Raw genomic sequence first — 18,360 nt, 5'->3', positions numbered from 1 at the left:
GCTGCAGTCTGCCATCCCACACATGTGCCTTCCAGCATGGTATTCATCCATTAATCAGGGTGTCCAGCTGTCTCAGTGGTGGGCTGGTTGCCAGTTTTGGGTTAGGTGGACAAGGCAGTGAGTGGTTCAGGGGGTCTAAGCACCTAGCCGTGCACTGGTGTGGTGCAGACCTTCAGTGCCTGCTGGGAGAAATATTCCCTTGTGGCCTGGGTTCCCACCACCCGCAGCATAACTGCAGCAGGGGCAGCTTATGGCTTGAAATGCCTAGTGCTGCTGTTGGGCTTTGCCTGCTCTGCAGGTAGGCAATGTCCTTCTGTAAAGCCATGGTGAAAGAGTGGGGAGGCAAAAGGAGTCACCCTCTGGGGCTGGCCCAGCCCACGGAGCACTACCTGGACCTAAATTTGGCTTGGGAGGATGAGGGAGAGGAGAGTTGTCATCTCCTCCATTAGCTCCATCTGGAATGGCATGTGTGCTGTGCTTGTACATTGCCCCAGTCACCACCCTGCATTAGCTTATTCCAGCACATTTCCTTGTTACAAAATTAGATCCATTTTGCAAATTGTTGCTGCACTAGTAATTGAATTGAAGGGTGGGATTTTATTTTTTTAATTTTTTTCCACTGGAGTAAATCAGGAATAAGTCACCAGAATCGAGCCCTTAGTGCTTTCAGCAACATGCTCATTTAAATTGGATGCAAGAGGGTGTCTGTGTTTACATTTGGCCTGCCAAGAATCTCTGTTTCAGAAACTGGCTTACATAATATGTCAAAATTGGTTTACTCATTAGCATTGCAAACTGCGTGAAACAAGCCGCAGATTGATAAACTCGCAGCAATATTTGCATCTAGAGCCAAACGGCACAGGGGGAGGGGAGGTTCATTAGGAAACGTTCCATTTCCACAAGAAATATAACTGGAAACCATTTGTTTATCTCAGACTTCGTTAATTTTCTGTCTTCCCAAATTTAAATAAAGATTGAGAGGGAAATGTGAAAATCTCTGTTGGCAAACAGGCAGCCAGCCCATCTTAACGTTTCCTGGGATGGTGTGTTTTTTGCAGCAGCTCCAGGTTGGCCAGTTCCCTCTGCCAGGCTCCAGCCTGCCCACACAGCCACTGCTGCCTTGATGGATCTTTTCTCTCCAGCACAGGTGGGATGGAGGCTCTGACATTATTAAATGTGGAATGGGCACAGATGTAGTTGTATGGTCCAAAGGGCCTGTGGTCTTGCTGCCTGCTCCTGCCTTAGCCTGGCCAGGGTGAGTGTGGGTGTGGTGCAGCCTTGGGCAGAGCTGAGGACTGTGATGCTGAAAAAACTCCACCTCAGGTCCTCCATGGCAGGACTGATAAGACTTCATCTCCACCATGCAGTGTGTGATTTTTGTAGGCATCTATAAAACTGGATGCATACATGCAAGGTAGTATGAGCAAATATGCTAAGAGCAAAGCAACACAGCAGTGAGAGAGTCTAAGTGTAACCAATGCTTTTGGGCTTCTACTACGTGGGCTGTAGGTACTTATGTGGACTGGGGGCTGTGGGGAGAGATGGCAGAGCGTGGTGGGGAGCCAGAAGAGCAGCCCTATGATCCCTCCTGTGATCACTGTGGTACCCAGGGAGAAGTCTCTCCCCAGGCTGCAGACCTCACCGTTACTGGTGTCACTGCATCCTTTTTAGCTACATTGGCTGTGAACAGGCAGGGGATTAAATCCCTTCAGACCCTCAAGTGTTGTGCTAAAGCTGGCAGAAATCTACTGAGTGTGTACAGCTTTTCAGTAGTAAGGGGTTTGGGGCTTAAATCTCCTGAAGCTTTTTAGTCTGCTTTGAAACTACCAACTTTAAAATCAAAAGTGGAAAGCTGTGATGCAGCACAGAGACATGGCATAACCACTGGCATTGGCAGCAGCTGTTTTTATGCTTGGCGAGGCCAAGTGTCCCGTCCGGTATTTCAGATGAAATTTTTTGCAAAGAAATCTAATAAAGCTGAAGAAAGCACCAGCCTGCAGTGCTGCAGGGTCCGCCGCAGCCCGACAAGTGCTCTGCGTTGTCAGCAAACACTGACACATCCACTTTCAGCAATATTAGACCTGATCCACAGAATTCATGGCATGTCACCAGTTCAGGAAAAAACGTGGCTTTGATCTCCTTATGCCATGCAGTGCATGCTGCAGCATTGTTTGAAGGAGCTGTGCAACAGCATCACCTGCTGCAACCCATCGTGCTCTCATTAAAACTGTGTCCTGCACCCCTGCATCTCCCACAGATGCCCAAGTGGGCACGTCTTTTGAAGAGCTGAGACACAGCAGCTTCCAGGGGTACCTCTGCAAAACTATTTTAGTGGATGTTTTTCAAAGTTTTCAGAAGACTTTAGTGAGTTTTAGCAACAGCAGTTGTGTAGCTGTGGGAAGGGGAAAATAAAATGATCTCACCGGAAAATGAAAATGAGAGGTGTTTGCATTGCATTTCACTTACTGTCACGCCTTACAGCAAGAGGCTGGTCACCATGAGATACCGTGAGTTTCAGTGCCAGCTGGAGAGCTGCATGCAATGAAAAAGGCCACAAGCAGTGAGATGTCTCAGCTGGGGAGCTCAGGCAGGCTGAGCATCCTCCTGCCATCCTCCACAATGTCTCCTCATCACAGCATCAGCCAGCATCAGGCTGTATGTGTTGGAAACGTGGGGCCACATCTTCAGCAGTGACATCTGTCAGTGTGGCAATGTGGTTTCCACTCATGTGCCTGCATTATGCCAGAAGTGCAAGCCCTGAACAGATAAATTGAATTATAAGATTAATTCAGTCTCCTTGGTTTTGTTTTCAGGATTTTCGCTGTGAATTCCAACTCTCTTTTCACAATGTAAACCCTAAGACACCAGGGTAAAGCAATTGTGCTCCAGTTTTGCTGCACAGAGTACTGTTGTCACTCAGCAGGTGTTTCTGTATGCCAGCATGTAACTTCAGTCTCCAAATAAAATAAAAATGTTCACCCTGTGTCTCATCTCTTTAAGTCACATGTATTTGAATATATTTAATGCAGTGTGTAGAAAAGAGGGCAAAATAGTGATAAACCCAGGGCTGAGAAATAAAGAGCATGAAGCGTGCGATTCACAGTCTCAGTGACACCGAACGGCACTGAGGCCATGGGCTGGTGATGACAGAGTCTCACGGGGTAAGTGCAGAGCCAGGCGCTTGCAGAGAGGGGTCTGTGGATCCTTTTTGTGCTCTTAACATGCCAAAGTCCTGAATGCAGAGTGGAGACACAGGACCAGCCTGAAACCTCTCTTGTAAGGAGGTTTGCAGTGACAGGGTGTGGGGTTTTGTGTCTTTGACCAGCTGCCAGGGGAGCAAATGTGGGATCTTTCCAAAGATGTGGCTTGTGTTTGCCGCTGATGTGTCCTGTTTGCAAGCAGGTGCCTTTATGTTGGAGACAATGAGCTTACCTCCTGCTACTTTCTTCTCCTCCTTCCAACACACACAGGGGCACAGCAAAGGTTTTGGGTAGAGGAATAGCACAGAAAATTTCCCTTTTGGTGCATGGATTTCCCAGAGGGTTTCTCTGATACATAAAAAGGGGGAAAGTGCAAATTCCAGGAGGATGCTTTGGAGGTCTGGTCCTGTGCAAGCCCAGGAGCAGCTCAGTGCACTTTAAAGTGTGGGAGACCTGAGAGGTCGTTTCCCCTTTCTGGATGGGCTCTTTGCTGTAGCTGCGTGGCAGCTTTCTGAGATGCAGTGAAAGGCACCTCAAAATACTGCATAGAACCCAAAAACCTCCAAAGCCAGCAACAAAGATGCACTGCTCCAATGCTTAGGGACATGGTTTAGTCAGGGACTTGTCAGTGCTGGGTTAATGATTGGACTTGATGATCTCAAAGTTCTTTTCTGATTCTGTGATAACAGTCTGTAAGTGACAGAGCTTTGGAGGCTCTTAAGCTTAGTCCAACTTTAGCCCAGAATTATGAACTGTTTCTTCCCTATAGAGCACGCAGGAGGACTAAAGTGATGCCGCATGAGCAGTGGAGAGGAAGGGGCTGCATCTCCCAGCCCACTGTGCTGGTACCTGCACCATGGCAAAGCATCAGCCTCGCACCGATGGGAAAGTATTCGCTTTCTCTACTTGGGCTCTGTGTAGTCATTGTCTAATAATATGAGCATTTTGCCATCCCTCTGCAAATAAGGCTGAGGCTGCTGCCTGATTGGTATATCATCATCTCACTTCGCTCGACATTGATTTTCTTGCTCTCCTTATTTGCTTCATAAAAAGCGAGGCAAGGAGCTGTTGCTCGCTCGCTCCCTCTCCCTCCCTCCCTTCCTCCCTCCCTCTCTCTCTCTCTCTCTCTCCTGTGAGAAGCTTTTGGGAGCCTTTATTTTTAGTATGAGACAAACCTTGCTTTATTTCAGGAGACGCAAGTTGGATTATATACCCTTTTGTAAATGTGTATGGTGATATTTGCTCCGGTAAGTTATATGCATCTCTATTTATTTGTGTAAATGTACTGTTTGGGGGAGAAGTGGGGTTTTACAGGAATTGTGAAGCCCACAAAATTGTTTTTAGGTTTGATTTCTTTGCACTCCCCTGCTGAGCCCAACTGTTCCATGGTTTTTAGCTATGTTGAAGTATTTTCAGTTTTTATTTTGCTTTGCAGAGGGGACTGCCTGCTTTGAAAACTTGTTTTGCACTTCATTTTACAGCAGAAACGTGGAGAGTGAGGATTAAAAGGAAAAGGAATTTTGATTTATCATGTTTCTTCTGGCATTTTAAATCAAAGATGCCTCAAAAATAATGCAGTGGTATTTGATGTAAAAAAATCAGTAAAAGTGATTTAATATCAATCAAGCTGAAGTATGAATATCTGACTGCTTATTACCATAGAAAGATCAATCTAAAGCATGGCAGGTTGGAAGCAATATGCTCCTCATCAAAACGTATTAATGAAATAAAGACAATCTTTAAAGTCATTAAGAATATAGCTTGCTTTTCAGAGTGTAACATCATTAATACAGGTCAATAGACTGTTGCTCTGACTTTCCACTCCCTGCTTCTGCTTTGTACAGCTCAGCAGCCTCATTCCTCAGCGCTCTGGGCTAACTTGGAAACCTCTTTGTTACCTGTAAATAACAGCGAGGTGCAGTTATTTATCTCTCCCCATCATAGCTCCTGGTGTGCTTTCCAGGCAGTACAAGACAGTGATTTTAATAGTACAGCTGAGGAGAACAAGATGTAGAACTGTAATGCTTTCAGACTACAAAAGTGTTTATTAAATACTTGAATTTGCAGCATTATATTGATTAATTTATTGGCACTTTGATTCTTTCATACTTGAATCATATCCATGGGAGTCAATTGCTTTGGTGTTTCAGAAGTCTTTAAAAACTCCAGCTGTAGCACACACTGGACCTGCTGTGAGAACATACTTGAGTATATCCCTGCTCAGAAAATCAACTTATTAGACCCAGAATAATCTGCCAGCTCTCATGATGCCAGGGTATGCTAATAGATACATAAAGTGTACTTTAATAAGATGTTAGAAGGCTGTAACTGGGTTTATTAAACCCATAGGAGAAGGTAAGGATGTTTTGTCTGGCAGTTCAAGCTAAACTCTTCCAGAGAGAAATTTCAGATTGCTAATAACTGCTTAGTCATTTTAAGCTGGTTTTGGACCAGTTTAATTGTTCCAATTTTTTCAAAACGGAATAAATTTTCAAAACTTGCCTTCTTACCTGCCTGAAGAGCAGCTGATGGGAATATTTTGTGGTGTGCCTCTCCACAGCGGGCTCGTGAGCTCCGCTGGGCTCTGTGCCCCGGCTGGGCAGGAACCAGTGCCGGCACACAGCATCCCACGGGCAACCAGTCGGGCAAAGGGCGATGCATGGGCGAGCCCACGCGCTCAGTTCCTGAAAATGTAATGAATAGGCACCCAGTTTGGTGGCTTCTTGGTTTTTACATGATTGCCGTTTCATGAGGACCATATATATTCATACCAGCTGCCATATACATTGCCATATACCATATACATTCATGAGTGTATGTGCTCAGCCCAGTGTTAGTGAACACAGGACTTAACATGTATTTTGTACGTGTTAGAGAACATGGTACCTAATGATAATTGCCTTTGTCACAGTCATTTAACTCCTCAGGTGTGGAGGGCGTGTGTGCCTGAGCTTTGCATATCTCACACACTTTCTAAGCATAATCCTGCTTGCCTGAGGACAGCGTTAAGCATTTCTAACTTTGATGGTCCTTGGTGTCTGGCTCAGTGCAGTGTCCTCCAGGTGAGCAGAAGAATGATGGTCAAAGAGCACATTTGGGTAACCCTGGAGGGGAAGGGGCTGGGTAGCATGAACTGAGGAGCATGATTCCTGCTTCCTGCCACATAACTCATCGTAGCAGGGGTGCCAGACTGCCCTGAAAGCTGGGCATGCTGTGGTTTATTAAAAAGCCAGTTCAGCTCATCTTTATAGCTTTGAGGCAGGAAAAGTGGCCAGGGATGGTTGGTTTGACTGCAGGCATGGAGAGGTCTCACCCCTGTCCCTGAAGGCAGTTTGCCAGTAGCCAAGGGAGCATAAGGCACAAAGTGAATAATGTGGTTAACTCCGTTGCTGCAAGACTTTCCCTTGGCAGAGGAGCTTGTGGCTGAGCAGAAATGATACCTTCAGCCCTACATGCCATCCCTACAGGATACAGCTGAGACAAAGTCAGGGGAACAGGAGAAGCTTGCCCTGTTCCTCACGTTGTTCATACAAAAGTCTTCAGTGTTCATTGTTTTCCCTCTGTCACCTTTTGCCCATCCTAGTGTTGCAATGTGTGGTGCTCCTTCATCTCCAGCTGCTTGGTGGTAGCAAGTCTGGGAGCAGCTTCTCCCCAGTCCAGTACCCCCAACCACCACTCAGCTCATGGACCTCGGAGAAGCTTCTACCACTTTCCTAGGAGCATGACATCCTCTCTGCAAGATAACCTCAGGCTGATGTGCAAACCAGGGCTTGGTGCAGCTGCAGGGACAGGTTCACAGTGTGGTGCTTCCCAAGCTGACAAGGCTGAAAACATAAGATTTATGACAGTGGGATGGAGGAGTCACTGTCCCTTTCTAGCAGGTGCACCGGGGTTTGAAAGGAGTTTGAAGCATTATTTTAGGGATGCCTGGATCCTGGGGAGCTTCTTTTCCTTTGAGAACTGTTTCCTTCGCTGCTCCTCTAGCAGCTCAAACAGCTCCAAGAGAAATTCCTTAAACTCCTAAAAAATTGATTTCTTAAATATCTGGCTCCTCCTGAATGCCAGATACTCTTTTTTAGCCAACTCCTCGGAAGGCTTAATGAGTACTTTCCTCACCTCTGTTAATCCTGTTTGGATCAATAGACACTCTACAGGGGGAAAAGTATTTGTGTTGATACTGGATAGCAGCTGCCTGTCACTGCTAGTGATGGCAGGTGGTTTATTCTTCATTTCGCTCTTGATTAGGAGTTTCCGTACAATTATATGACCATTTTTTTTTCAGGGAATATTTTCCCTGTACATAGGATGGCAGCTAGTGATGGCAGGTGGTTTATTCTTCATTTCACTCTTGATTAGGAGTTTCTGTACAATTATATGACCATTTTTTTCATGGAATATTTCCCTGTACATAGGATGGCAGATGGTAACTTGACTTAGAGGTTGGTCTTTCCTGATTTTGCCTTTGGGCTCTCTTTCCATCTGCAAGCTGAGCACAAAGTCCTTTCAAATAGTAGCGTGGTACACCCTCGTAAAAACAACACGTTTGTCTGCGGTGGGCTGGGGGCTCAGCCCAGCCAGTCTGAGCAGAACTAGGGTCCCCAGGTCCCTGCCTGTGTGGGTACCACTGCGGGATGCAGGCGTGAGGAGAGCCGTGGATTGGGGACAGGCAAGAGCCACATCCCCGTTCAGCATATCCCTGCTCCTTCATCTAGAGTCGGCGTGGGCAGCCTGATGTAAGATGAAAAGATGAAGCTGCTGTCTGCCAGCACAGCACACACATGGCAGTACATGGGATGCAGGGTTGCTAGAGAGCCAAGACAGGCCCAAAGGAGAGATTTAGCTTGTTGCCAGGGTGTGCAGTGGCATGGCACCAGCCCTGGAGAAGGTAGAAGGGGCTCATCGGTGTATCTGGGCTGCTGGCAAGGTTGGGGCTGGGGACACGCGCTCCTGCCCAGGCTCACAGGGTCAGCAGGAGCAGAATTTTGGAGCACTTGCTCAGTTTTTGTTTAATCTGGTGTTCAGTGCAGGTGGAGGGGTTGACTCTGCCTGTCATTAGTTTGCAAATGTGATCTTTGTCCTTCACCGGAAAGGATGCTTAGAGCCCTTGAACCTGCAGTGAAACTTCTTGGTAAGTGAGCTCTGGGGACAGAGACATGACGATACTGTGAAATCCTTCAGCTGCCTTCTGTCATGTACAACCTTTTATTTTGGAGGGGAAAAAAAAAGAAGACAAGAAAAGAAAGAAAAATGAGAAAGATGCGCTGATCCTTCTGTAGAGACAGGGGAAGAGACAGGTGATCAGCATGAGGTGACATATCTGCAGTGCTGCGCTTTTCCTCTCCTCTCCACGCTGCCAGGTGCTGGGGCTGTCTGTCCATCCGTGCCGTGCGCAGGCTGTCTGGGTGGAAGGGCTCTGCGACACCTGAATGCCTGCGCAGTGCCTCATCTGTCACTAAACTTCCCTGGCGCCGTGGCAAAGCAAATATGCTGCAGCAGGCTGGAAAGCTGTAAACATATGGGCACTAACAACAGATTAACTGAGTGATTTAGTCTAAGGGGTTTGGTAGATTACCACAAAATGTATCTTAATTAGAAAAGCAATCAAACTTGCACAGAGTCAATGAGGGTGAAATGTCCCTATTGGCAACAGTGAGCGCTCGGACCCCCCACACCAGGGGATGGGGATGGGAATGGGGATGGGGATAGCAATGGGGATGGGGATATCTCATTCCCACTTTGGGGTGTTTGCTGTGGTTTTCCCAATCCAGCTACGGGTGGAGGGTGCCCTCATGCTGAATTATTTGTTGTTTGACCCCCAAGACCATCTGATGAGCTGCTCAGAATGAAACTGCTGGTGAACTTGGACTCCTTTAACAGCATTAACAAACCAGAAACTGCTGAAGGTGAAAGAACAGAGCATTTGCACATTTTCCTGAGAACTGTGTGCAATTACCCAAAGATATATTTGAGTGTTTGCCATGTATAGCACAGCTAGTCCCAGATAAAGGATTGGGGCTTCTAAGTGCTACCATAACACAAATAATTAATAAGTCTATCCCCTTTGCTGTGTCGTCATCTTTTTAGTGAGCATGGCTGTAATTAGCTTTCACCTGATTCTGAATTTATAGCATGTTCAATTGCTTTTTTCATTCTGCTTGTGTTTTCTTTGCTTCCTTATTTTATTGGCCCTGGTTTTATTCCGCAGGCCTGAATTTGCAAATAAAAAAAAACCCTCAATAATCATCTCCAGCAGTGCAAGTATAAAGAGTATAACAGCCAAAAACATATTGATGCATTATTGGTTTTGTACAAGTGCCTGCTTTATTCCGGGGTCTGGGAGGATTTGAAGTGCATTGGGAAGTGGCACAGAAGATGTACAGCAGCTGCTAGCAGTTGAGAGAAAGAAAAGGATGTCTGGTTATTTCAGAATTAAGTATTTTGAACCATGAAGGAAATGGGGAACATTCAGACAAGGTTTTTGCAAAGGTTTTTTTGTTATCTTTTTGTATGTTTCGAAGCAGGTATGGCTGTGAATTTCAGGGAATGTGAATGAAAGGGCGTAAAAAGAAAAAGAGGGAGGCAAGAGGTGTGGAGGAGGACAGGAAGGCGGAGGATGTAGAGGAGACAGGACAACTTAGGCTGTCCAGATGAAGTGTGTCAAGAGCGAGTGAGATAAGGAATATTTTTTTTATTTCAATTTGCAGACACTGCTATTAGCATTTCCTGCAAATGTTCGTGTTTAGGTGTTGCTTTTTATGATTAAGTGTGGGGAAGGAGAGCAATGCCACCTCTGGGGACAGAGTATAAAAGGAGTGGCGGAAAAGAAGAGGAAAGGGAGGTTTTAATTCTGAAAATGTTTCTTGCTCAAAATGTTCCCTGTAAATTCCCAGAGCTCAGCAAGGCAACCGTTCATTTATAGCCAATCATTTTAATTATTAGAAAAGAAATTATTTTTACCATGTGGGCTGATAGTTAGCCAGGAGCAAATTCTTCTTCCAGCCTTTTGCACAGAGGTGGGTACTGAGGTCAGAGCTGGCTCCAGTGGAATTTTCCATCCAAAACTGGTTTGTGATGAGCCGTGTCTGGGTCCCACCTGCCCAGGATGATGGGCAGAGCTTCAGTACAGAGGTCTCAAGCCATCCTGCATTGTAAAAGGTGCCATGGCAAGGCTGGGTCTGGAGCAAGAAGGGGACATCTGTTATGGTTGCATTAATGAAGGACACCCCTAATGGGCCTCAGTGGCCAGGGCTGGGTGGTCCCTGCAGGGTGTTGCAGTCATGCTGCCTAGAAACCCAGCTCTGCTTTTCCAAAAGCAGCCCTGCTCATACAGCTGTTGTAGGACTGAAAAAAAGGAAAAAAAAATGTCCAGACCTCGTCTGAAAGAGTGCTGCTGGGTGTGTAAGGAGGATGGAGGCCCCATTGCTTAGCAATTTGAAAGCACTCTCAAATCCTCACAGGAAAAAGCTGTTGTGCCAGATTATTGATCCCAAGGGTTTTCTAGATTCCCTCCCAAGCTAAATAATTTTCACCCATTTCCTTAAATTTGCTTGAGAAAGAAGACAGAGCCGAATGTGGGCATGCATGCGTGTGGGGAGGGTGGGTGGGTGGAGAGGCAGCAGATGATACCACATAGCTACACAGCAGCTCAGGGAGCCTGGAGGAAGCTACTAATGGCCTCTGATGAGCATGGATGTGATAATAATGAGGTTAATGCCCTTTCATTCACCCAGAAACATCTTAGAGAACGTATAATCCCTGATAGTCAATGGGCAATCATTAGGTCATAAATAATACAGCGTGACTGAAGGACAGGAACCCATCCTGTAATAATCATTTTCAGTCGGTGCTGACCTGGGGAGGGTTTTGTTGCAGTCCCCATGCTATGCCACGCTGTGGGGACCAAGCTGTCAGAGCATTTTCTGGTCAGAGGAGCGTTCCCATCTCTCCCTTCTGCTGTGTCCATCCATTGTCAGAGCAGGAACACGCTCCACCGGAGCCCGGGTCTACCAGGTAGTGCTGGAAAAGGAAGAGCTGACACTAATGGAAAGAACAAAGATGCAAATTAGATTACAAAGCAATTACAGCAGTCATCAGATGGTGCTGCCAGAGGCCTTGACCTGCGCACTGGTGCCTGGTGGTGGTGGTTAGACAGCTGGGGATGGGGCTGGGAGAGGTGCCTTATCCCAGCCCAGAGCAGGCAGCGTGTGCATCATGCACAACACTGCTTTGACAAGCTGGGTTTGCAGTCTCCTGCCATCCAGTGATGTGGCTCCAAGGAGATGTGGTGTAGTTTTGACTGTCATTGAGCCCCTGAGGCTGTATTGACCATCAGGGTTTTGGCAACATTAAGTTTGGGGGTGCTTTCCCTTCACAGAGTGCTTCCTGTGTGTGGATGTCACTCAGCCATAAGGTAAATCCCCGTGTTTATTAGAGGGAGCAGATCCTAGTTAGTAATAACTCGGATCACGTTCTGTGTGCATTTATGTTAGATTGTGGGCCATTTGAAACCCAGATGTTTTTAAACCCATCAAGTGAGCAAGGAAATGAGCAACCGTCCAACCTTTTTTATTTTATAATTAAATGTTTACTCTTGTAACACAATAAATCCCATATAATCAGCCTGTAAAGCCTACACAAAACCTGTGTTTTCAAGAGGGAGCAAGAACAGAATTACATTTATGCATGAACCTGAGTGTTTGCTGGGTTGCCAGTCCTTACTTGTAAATCAAAAAATAATTAACATCATCTGTTAGAAAACATCTCCTTTACCTGACCATGGCTTTCCTTGCTCTGTGCCTGTGGTGGTCACAGGGGACTGATGCCAAAGCAGCTCCTGAGATGATGTGGGCACGCAGGGAGACAGCTGGCATGGGCAAGAGAAAGGGGGCACAGCCTAGGGGTGGCTGCTCTCCTTGGCTGGCACTTGAGATGCTCTGAGCCCTGTTGCAATGTGGATCCTGGTAGAGACCACCATGATTGTCTTTTTTGCTAACAGTCTAGGACTGGAAAAGTTTTCAAGTCCAAAAAGGAGTGCATGTCTCTGCTGAAGTGATACATGTCACAACACAAGTTATTCAGGGATTATATGTACAAATCTCAACAAATCTGTCCAACTTGTGCTCCCACCTCCTTAAGAAGAGGGTACAAATGTGGAGTTGTGGAGACTGCAGAGAAGAACTGTAGCTTCCAAAGTGCTCTACAGCTGGGGGGAAAAAAGTGCTGCAGGCTGTAAATGCAGAGAAACTACCACTCTGTGATACCTCCCAAAAGAAGCAGTGTATACCCAGTAATACCCCAGGTACTCCTAACCGTCTGGAGCAAGTGTCAGTGTGTTTTGTTTTGTGGAAGACTCGTTGCCAATCTGTCAATGTCCACATGCAGAAAGCAATTTATAAAATAAATTTTAAAAACCAACAAACCTCAGGTCCTTGTAAATGTTTTCAATTATCTCCAACCTTTGACAAATGGTTAGGGGGGCTGGAAGAGCTTAGCATCTGTGCCTCAATTCTGTAAGTAGTTTGGTCCTCTGACAACTTTTCATTTCCCTGAGTCCACAAAGAGATGCTCTAAATATGTCTTTATTTTCTACCTGTTAACCCTTCCATACATGCAACCAACCTTAGCATTTGCTTTCAACTTTATGGCTGACCCATTAAATACCGGATGAAACACATCTCATCAGCTTGCATTACATTTTGAGCTTAATAAATAGGAAAGGCATTACACAGATTCTGTCTGGCCATCTGGAGGAACAATGTTCTTTACCTTAACGAACAGCTATCTAATCTTTTCATATACAGTTGGGTTTTATTCTATTAAAATATAATGAGGAAAGATTACCATACCATTATGTGGTGGAGCTAAATGGGATTTTTAGAATAATCAATAAAAGATGAATAAAAAAGATAAAATTTTTACTCAAAGAAAAAGAGAGAAAATGGTCTCCTTGGCATTAAAGTATTGTAGAACCAAATTATTATAACATGATCTTTACTCACTAAAAATACCCCAATTTCATTTCCATAAATCTTTCCATTGAGAATCAAATTAAATATTTTTTTTTTTCATTTAAAAATGCAAAGCATCAAATGAAATGCTGTGCTTTAAACAGAGGATGCTGCAGTGTTCCCTTCCTGCTGCGGGGTCAGGTCTTTCTGCCCAGCCAGTGGGATTGAGGGCTGCTCTCTGCAGGGTGCCCTAAAATCCAAACCAGAACTTTGCCGCTGCAAATGCCCTGGTGAGGACCCCAGACAAGTGAGGAGGTCTTGGTAAGGAGCATGCTGGCCTCCTCCGGGTGGGTGGCAGTGGCTGGGCACATGGCAGCTTGTGCTGTGCAGGTCCTACAAGCCTCAAGGGCTGGAGGACACAGTGTTTTCCAGCAATAGCCATCCTCACCACACAGCATCATTCACCTAGCTCAATGTAAAGCCATACAAAATTGTCGATGCAAGTGTTTTTCTCCAACACAACTGTAGCTGCATTTCCATTCCCCTTTCAGAAGACACTGGAAACATTAAGTCTGATAACCAAGTGAAAGCCATGAGGTGCTTTGCATGAAATCTGGGCATGTTGTGTTTCCCCAGCTCCAGCATGGTGACCCCAAAATCCCTTTCCCAGCTGCCACCACATCCTGGAGGCACCCCTGGTCTGCAAGTGCCTCCTGGCATGGGATGGTCATAGAATCCTAGAATGGTTTGGGTTGGAAGGGACCTTTAAATGTCATGTAGTCCAAGCCCCCTTCAGTGACCAGGGACATCTTCAACTAGATCAGGTTGCTCAGAGCCCCATCCAACCTAATCCTGAATGTTTCCAGAGATGGGGCTTTTACCACCTCTCTGGGCAACCTGTCCTAGTGTTTCAACAGTTGCTTGAGTGGTCCTTCAGCAGTGTGCTAAACTGAAGCACTCCTGGAGTCAATGTTTGTACAACGTTCCCCAGATGGGGCATATGTGATTCTTCAGGCCCCAGATTCCAAGATGTTGCCTCATCCCTGGGCTTTCCCCTCCAGGTCTGGGCAGGCACAGGATCATTCTTTGCAATGCTGCTGTTTATTTTTAAGGGGGCACACTAAATCCCAGCAATTAGTGGACAATTGCTTTAGGGTTTATTTCTCAGCAGGAGCAGAATATATTTCAGCTTTCTCCCTGTATAGCTGTTGGAGAAAAATGACTCCTGCTAGTCATCGCCTACCCCCCCAGCACTGCGTTGGCTGCGATGCTATCCACCTCCAATTCATCAACCAGTCAAGTTGATATAATTAGGAATCCCAAAGTCAATAATCTGATAATCTCCAGTGCACAACGGCTTGTATGTAGGAGAAGTGATTCCAGGAAGTCTGCAGCTCAGATCCGCACAGGAAAAATGCCAGATTTTAAAAAAGAAACAAGGCAGAGACCTGGAGGAGAAAGTGCTTCCTAATCCTTCACTGGTGACATATTTTGGGCCATCAGCTCTGCAGTAAATGTTTTCCCGTACAGTCATTTAGTGCCTTCAAACCTTCCCTTTACAGTCTTAATAATAATGTTCAATTACTGGCTATGCTCTATAAATAAATAATCTCAGTTTAACGAGACACTCCGCTGGGTGAGTGATGCTGGCTGGGGGGGGATGTCTCCGGAGCCCTTGGAGCAGTGTGCTCTCACGTGTGCTGTTGGCTATGGTGAGCAGCAGTAAGTGTAAAGCAAAACAGCATTTGGCAAATGTTTTGCAGTCTCTTTATTATGGAGATCTGGAGAAAGGGAAGTCTTACATCCAGAAATGGTGCCAGAAAAATATGTCTTTGTAAAACACTTTGAACATGTAAAATGACTAATAAAAGAGTTGGCGTTTCAAATATTTCAGGTGGCTTTTTCACAGTGTCAGGAGTTCCCTTTGGCTTTCTGGTGTTAGGCAGGAGTGGGGAGCGGGGAGGACCTCTCCGGGAATGCATCCAGCAGGTTCAATACCATTCACCTTCCTCAACCCCAAGAGAAAGCATTGAAGACCAACCCTTAGTAAGCTACGTGTCCCTCACAGCCTGTCTTTGGCCACCACAGCTCCAGGTGAGACCAACACGGTTTATTTTTAAGATCTCACTATCCTGGAGGAGTCACCGAGGAGCCCTCAGGCAGAGTGGGGATCTGGGGTGCATCCCCAGGGTGGCTCCATCTCGTCTGCCAGCAAGCTGCCAAAGGCTGCTGCGCAGGGCAGACGGGCTCCTGGGGAAAGCAAGTGGCTTATATAAAAGTTTCATCAATTTTAAATGACAGTGTTATCTTCCTAACAGGATGTTTTAGCTGTAACATGCTCTACATAAGCCTTTTAACTTGCCTTGTCAGGAACCGTTCTGCCTTCTTCTGGTGCGCACAGCGAGGCTGTCGCTCAGCAGACATTGAGGGGAATTGTCGGAAAGCCAAACGCGGAGAAGCGATGAGAAATCATCCCATTTTTCCCTTCGATGGTGAGATGAGTGATATCTGGGGTCGTGTGCTGAGGCGCTGCCAACTGTCTAATGCACAGCTGGGACTTCAGCTCCCTGAGGCATCGCTCGCCCCAAGCCCCCGGCCACCGAGGATGGCTGGGCTGGGAAACAAGGGGACCAGACTTGAGTCTGGAGCCTGGATAAATAACAGCTCCTGAACACCAAATGAGAAAATCCATTGCCATTGTATTGAAGCCTGTCATTAGAAGAGGGAGGGCTTCCAGATGATCCCATAAATCAGTTGAGGAACCTTTGTCTGCCCTGCTCTGCTGGGAATTATATTGCTATTTTTTCTCAGAGTGCTAAGGAGCCAACTGATCTTTAAAACATGTTAATCTGATTTGACAGTGAAGGCTGTTTATTATTGCACAGTACCATAATAAATATAATTTCTGTTGGTTAAATTAGACTATGGGATTTACCTGACTTCCTTACAAAAATATGCCAATGGCTCAGGTCAAGGCTGCAAGGTCATAGAGGGAATATCATCATAATAGAAGCAAAGGATGGGGTGTGAAAGGCATGCAAGGTACAGAAAGGCATTGTGGGCTTCGGAGGTGTGCTGCCTTGTTAGAGATGTGTCTGGAACCATGTGGAAGAAGGATGATCTTTGAGCCAGGATGGACTGGACACTGGAAATGTGCGTTGCTCCAGTCCATGCCAGGGCGCTCAAATAATGTCCCTTCCTCCCCCTCCCTTTGGTCTATGGCCTCATTGAGTGGGTTGGTAACTGCTTCAGTAGTGCACATCGAACAAGCAGAGTGTTTGCTTGGGGTGTTATCCCACATCAAAAGTGGACCATGTTTCCAGGCTGGGGACAAGCATTTTCCATTTCACTCGAGGGTCTGGGCAGGAGCAAAGGCACCGACCTCCCCATCCCATCCCATCCCATCCCATCCCATCCCATCCCATCCCATCCCATCCCATCCCATCCCATCCCATCCCATCGCTGTTGCAGGAGGGATGGGGTGCACGGGGTCAGCTGGGCTTTTCCCTGCTCCTGTGCCAGCGGGCAGGAGCCACCCGGCACGGCCATGGCAGCAAAGATTTTTTGCCTCAAGGGCTCCGTGTTTCTCCTGGTCTCTGCTCCTCTGGGAAAGGCAGGCAGAGAACTGGCTGTCAGGGCTGAGCCTCGGGAGGCAGTAGCCATGTGATAACCCAGGGTAACTGTGTGCTGGGGAGATTTATCTCATGTGAAGGGGAAAAGCGATCTGCATGCACACTGCAGATGGGACTATCGCTGAATGCGGATTTATAGGCAAAGAGTAAATAGGAACATAGGGAAGCGCTTTTCCATTCTCCATAAACTTTTCACTTTCGGAGAGGACAGATTCAATAAAATTATCTTGCAGATGGAGGTTTTATTGAATCTGGCCCATAAAGCTCCCATTATGAGGTTTACAACTGCCATTTATACAAATCCTGCTATAATACATTCCTGCAACTGCCACAGAATTACAGTGTGCACAAAACCTGACAAGTAAATCTTGGCTTAATGCACCAGGCGCTCCACTGACAACATAAAGCAGCAAAACTTGGGGCTGAAAAAAAAAAGGAAAAATGCAGAGGTAGGAGGAGAAGGTTGCTTGGGTGAGAGAAGAATTATGCCTTCTGCTTGACCAAGATACCCCAGGGAAATACCATTGATTTACAGCTCTCGCCCTGCTTTCCTGCAATGCAAAACATAAATATGCTTCCAAAAGGTGCTACAAGGCCTCAGCACACAGCTGTGGGGACCAGCCGGGCGTTACTGGCAGCTGGGGCCGTTACCACTATCTGATCCAGCCATGGCCAAGAGCCAAGCTGGGGTTGGCTGAGCCCTTGCTGAAGTTTGATATAAAAATCTCCAGCTGGGTCCTTTTCCCTTTCCCACCTGCCTTGTGGGTGCTGCCTGGGTGCTTGTAGGTGTGCTGAGTAAGGATGGAAACTGGTGCTCAGCCCTGGTGGGTTGTGGTTGGAGAGGAAGGAGAGTGAAGGGTTTGCTGAGCAGGTTAGAGCATCTGCAAAGCCTCTGGTTAAGAGCTGATCCTGGGGATAAAGGTGAGTAAAGGCTAGATCTGAGCTGTCTGAGGGACTGAGACTTCAGGTGCCTGAGTCTCCTGTCCAAAATGCTCTCAACAGGGGAGAGGAAAAACTAGGAACTCTGGAGGAGATCCTTTCTGAGAAAGAAAAGCCTGAGCTGTGTTTTTGGGCATGGCTCCATGGTCTTGGTGCATAAACATGGTGGCACACACTTATGCTGATTTCCAATACTTAATTAAAGGAGATGCATTTCAATTGCATATCTTTCCTCAGCTTGCCCCCATGCTGAGAACTGTAGCTGAGAGGTGACAGCTCTTCCTTTCTGGCAGGTCTGTCTCACACCACAGCCTTTCAGTTCCCTCTTTATATATCACTGCATTAATCTTTGTGCCTCCCTATGTATCTGCAAAACACTTGCATTTGCAACTCCATTAATTAGGCCAGAAAGCAGGTCAGCTTCTGGCCTCTCCCCTTCTCCTTAATATATTGTTTTCTGACATTGCCTCACAAATTAAACTGAGATGATTAATACTGATTTTCAGTGCTGTGTTACATGTAAGGGCAGAAACTTCTTGTATTTACAGAGTGTCTCGTTTAGGATGAAGGAATGTTGTTCAAGCTATAGTAGAAACATTTATTTCATGGCACATATTTAACAAGTCAATTCACAGTAAAGTT

The 18,360-nt window shown here is 46.3% G+C and overlaps 1 protein-coding gene across 1 annotated transcript in view; it reads left to right on the top strand.

The window, feature by feature from the left end:
- Nucleotides 1-4,347: 4,347 nt before the first annotated feature.
- The window catches only part of SYNPR (synaptoporin), a 46,885-nt gene continuing 32,872 nt past the window's right edge, over nucleotides 4,348-18,360 (top strand). The window contains exon 1 of the mRNA XM_010177208.1: nucleotides 4,348-4,447. Coding sequence (XP_010175510.1) covers nucleotides 4,424-4,447 — 24 coding nt within the window. The 5' untranslated portion in view covers nucleotides 4,348-4,423. The remainder of the gene's footprint in view (nucleotides 4,448-18,360) is intronic.

Source organism: Antrostomus carolinensis, unplaced genomic scaffold (genome assembly GCF_000700745.2).
Source record: "Antrostomus carolinensis isolate BGI_N321 unplaced genomic scaffold, ASM70074v2 scaffold3381, whole genome shotgun sequence".
In the NCBI taxonomy this organism is placed as follows: domain Eukaryota; kingdom Metazoa; phylum Chordata; class Aves; order Caprimulgiformes; family Caprimulgidae; genus Antrostomus; species Antrostomus carolinensis.
The sequence above is the reverse complement of the archived record's forward strand: the minus strand, read 5'-3'. Positions and strand labels throughout refer to the sequence as shown.